This window comes from Limulus polyphemus, unplaced genomic scaffold, assembly GCF_000517525.1.
Source record: "Limulus polyphemus unplaced genomic scaffold, Limulus_polyphemus-2.1.2 Scaffold4266, whole genome shotgun sequence".
Taxonomy (NCBI): domain Eukaryota; kingdom Metazoa; phylum Arthropoda; class Merostomata; order Xiphosura; family Limulidae; genus Limulus; species Limulus polyphemus.
Genome location: NW_013669876.1, coordinates 92714 through 97114, shown reverse-complemented (window position 1 = coordinate 97114; position 4401 = coordinate 92714). Strand labels below are relative to the sequence as shown.

Genomic DNA, 4401 nt, shown 5'->3' with positions numbered 1-4401 from the left:
CAAGCTGTAACATAGAAACTACTAGTTTCTTTATGTACAAATAACCTTAAAACTCCTAACAGTATATATCTATTTGTACCTAATTTTAATTGGTTTCTTGCCCTTACAGTTGTGTCTAATTAAAAATCCTGTATTACTTGTAAATCAGTTGACGAATGTGTAGCTTATGTTACTGTATTGAACACTTAACCTACAATCTGTTCATGAGCATACTTCATGAAGAATTTTTATTATTTTTCATTATCTTACTTAACCTAACCTAAGGTTATTGTGATTAATATATTTTAGTGGATTTAATAAAGATAAAATATAGAATGTACATCAGAAACAAGAAATATATCACTTTAGCCCTAACCTCTTGTTTTTTGTTGTCATTTACTGAATAAGGTTAAGCCTACTTTTTTAGACTTATGGTACAAATACATTAAATTTTTATTTAATCAGTTAATGCACCTAAGAGTACAGAATAGTAATACACACAAAGTAAACAATGTTCTGTAGCTATCATAATTTATTTGGTTTTCTAAATTTTAAAGTTTCACTTATGCTTGTCTTCCTAAACATCTACATAATCCTATCGTGACGGGTCGTGTGTGAAAGGCCATGTCATCTTGTTTGTTGACTTGCATTCAAAATTTTATTGAACCACTATTTTATGAACCTATGTCAATAAATATGGTATAAAATTTTAGATTATAATTCAAATTTTAGTATTATAAGTTAGTTAATTTCTTAATTTAAAAGTAAATAATAAAAACACAGCTAAACATTGATTTTTGTGTGTGTCATGTGTAATGTTGAATGCATCACTGGTTTGAATTATATGTTTGTGATCCAGATAGAAAGTCTATAGTTTTGAATGAATTAGAAATTCAAATAACCAATATTGACAAGCTAGAATATAATATAATATAAGAACGTCTTTTCTTTTCTACATGCTAAGATATCACTTGTATTGAGTCAAACACAGTGGACTTGCTCACCTCTTTCCATTTTTGGAAAGACTCCGTTATGTACACTTACCTCAATACATGACATGAATAATGAATCACAAGCTCAGAATGTACCCTAGTGGTTTTGTCAGCCATTTTGATGTGTTAGTGTGGTAAGATCCTTCTTTTCACACAATATTTCAAACAATAAGTCTTCAGTGAGCTCGAAATTTCATATATTTGGACCCAAATACTACTTAGTTACTACACTTCATAAATTATAGTGGAATTCTATACTATCAATATAGTAATTTATTATTTTTCGGTTATTTAAAATATTTTTATAAAACCTAAAAAAAAACGTTTTCTTTTCACATCTTCCATGTGGGAAATTTCATAAGGCTTAGCAACCTACGACTGTTAAAGTAGACAAATCTTTAGATTATATTATGATAATCACCACTTCAAGTTAGAAAATACTAACAGGCTGAAAGTAGTGTTGGTTGATGTTAAAATGTACTATCACATTTGTACAGGCAGTTTTAGATGTTATCTACTGAAAATGTCTTGAATATGGTACGTTACCAACAGTTTATGTTTTTAATGCTATTCTGTTCTGGATAGAAAATGTTTTTACAAATTTTAAACTTAGTTATAGCTCTATTATTTCTATATATTCATATTTGTGTTGATCATGTTTGAACATTAAAATATATTTACATGTTCATAAAATTAAGTAATGTATGATATATTTATTGTTACTTAATTTGTGACATCATTTATATCCACTTTAGATAAAGAGACCAATGGGAACATCTGTAGTGGAAGTCAGTTTCCTGGTTATGTTATAAAACAAGAAAATCACTTTACAGAAGACGTAAAATCCCAAAATAACAATATTAGTGGAGAAACAAAATTAAGTGGAAATAACCTAAAAGCATCTAACATTCATCAGTGTGATGATAAACTATACAGTTGTGGAAAAACATTTGATAACCTAACACAACAAAAGAAGACTTATTCTGGAGAGAAACCGTATCATTGTGTAGTTTGTGGAAAACAGTTTGAGAGTAACAGTCACTTAAAAATACATAAAAGAAAACACACTGAGGAGAAATCACATAGTTGCACAGATTGTGGAAAACAGTTTAGATACAAGAGTGCTTTAAAAATACATGAAAGAATACACACTGGGGAGAAACCATACAGTTGTACAGTGTGTGGAAAACAGTTGCGATACAAGAATGCTTTAAAAATGCATGAAAGAATACACACTGGGGAGAAACCATACAGTTGCACAGATTGTGGAAAACAATTTGGAGACAAGAGTACTTTAAAAATACATGAAAGAATACACACTGGGGAGAAACCATACAGTTGCACAGACTGTGGAAAACAATTTCGAGACAAGAGTACTGTAAAAAAACACGAAAGAACACACACTGGGGAGAAACCTTACAGTTGTCAAGTGTGTGAAAAACAGTTTGGAACAAACAGACATTTAAAAGTACATGAAAGAATACACACAAGAGTGAAACCTTACAGTTGTGCAGTGTGTGAAAAACGGTTTAGAGAAAAGTGTCATTTAAAAGATCATGAAATAATACATAGTGAGGAGAAACCTTACAGTTGTAAAGTGTGTGGAAAACAGTTTAGAAGGAGGAGTCAATTAAATGTACATGAAAGAATACACACTGGGGAGAAACCTTACAGTTGTACAGTGTGTGAAAAACGGTTTGGAAACAAGAATTATTTAAAAATGCATGAAATAACACACACTAAAGAGAAACCTTACAGTTGTACAATGTGTGGAAAACAATTTAGAGAAAATTATAATTTAAAAGAACATGAAATAATACATAGTGAGGAGAAACCTTACAGTTGTACAGTGTGTGGAAAACAGTTTACAAGGAAGAGTGGATTAAAAGAACATGAAAGAATACACAGTGGGGAGAAACCTTACAGTTGTACAGTGTGTGAAAAACGGTTTGTAAACAAGAATTATTTAAAAAAACATGAAAGAATACACACTAAAGAGAAACCTTTTAGTTGTACAATTTGTGAAAAATGGTTTAGATGGAAGAGTCTATTAAAAGTACATGAAAGAAAACACACGGGGGTGAAACCCTATACTTGTACAGTGTGTAAAAAACAGTTTGAAACAAAGGGTCGCTTAAAAATACATGATAAAATACACACTGGGGTGAAACCTTACACTTGTACAGTGTGTGAAAAACAATTTAGAGAAAAGTATAATCTAAAAGAACATGAAAGAATACATAGTGGGGAGAAGACCTTACAGTTGTGCAGTGTGTGAAAAACAGTTTAGATGGATGAGTCAATTAAAAATACATGAAAGAATACACACTGGGGTGAAATCTTACAGTTGTACAGTGTGTGAAAAACAGTTTAGAGAAAAGTATTACTTAAAATATCATGAAAGAATACATAGTGGGGAGAAACCTTACAGTTGTAAAGTGTGTGGAAAACAGTTTAGATGGAAGAGTCAATTAAAAGTACATAAAAGAATACATAGTGGGAAGAAACTTTACAGTTGTACAGTGTGTGAAAAACGGTTTTGGAACAAGGATTATTTGAAAATACATGAAAGAATACACAGTGTGGGAAATGTTATAGTTGTACTGTGTGTGAAAAACGGGTTGGAAACAAGGATTATTTAAAAATACATGAAATAATACACTGGGGAGAAACCTTATATTTGTACAGTGTGTGGAAAACACTGTTGAACAAATCTTGAATTAAAAGTATATGAATGAATACACACTGGAGTGAAACCATACAGTTATACAGTGTGTGAAAAACAGTATTGGAAGATATAGTAAATTAAAAATACATGAAAAAAAACACACTGGGGAGAAACCTAACAGTTGTGTGTGAAAAACAGCTTGGAACAAAGGTCACTTAAAAATACTAGGTAGAATACACATTGGGGTGAAATCGTATAGTTATATAGTGTGTGAAAAACAGTTTGCAACAAACAGTCATTTATAAGTACATGAAAAAAAACACACTGGGGAGAAACCTTACAGTTGTACAGTGTGTGGAAAACGGTTTAGAAAAAAGGATCATTTAAAAATAAATGAAAAAATACACACTCGGGAGAAACAGTTGTAAAGTATGTGGAAAACAGTATAGAAGAAAGAGTCAATTAAAAGTACATGAAAGAATACACAGTGAGGAGAAACCTTACAACTGTACAGATTGTAGAAACAGTTTGTAACAAAGAGTGCTTTAAAAATACATGAAAGTAAACACACTGAGGAAAACTGTATTGTTGTATAAATTGTCGAAAACGGCTTGGGAAAAAAGTCACTTAAAACAATATAAAAAAACACGCACTAGGGAGAATTCTTATAGTTGTACAATGTATGAAAAAGACTTTGGATAAAACAGTTCCTTAACATATCATGAATGTATACATAATTAATAGAAACCCTGAAGTTGTGAG

General features: G+C 30.8%; 1 protein-coding gene across 1 annotated transcript in view; it reads left to right on the top strand.

Moving 5' to 3' along the window:
- The window catches only part of LOC111088706 (gastrula zinc finger protein XlCGF26.1-like), a 4095-nt gene extending 831 nt beyond the window's left edge, over nucleotides 1-3264 (top strand). Inside the window, exon 2 of the mRNA XM_022399523.1 lies at nucleotides 1727-3264. Within this exon, the coding sequence (XP_022255231.1) occupies nucleotides 1727-3249 (1523 nt within the window). The 3' untranslated portion in view covers nucleotides 3250-3264. The remainder of the gene's footprint in view (nucleotides 1-1726) is intronic.
- Nucleotides 3265-4401: the final 1137 nt, after the last annotated feature.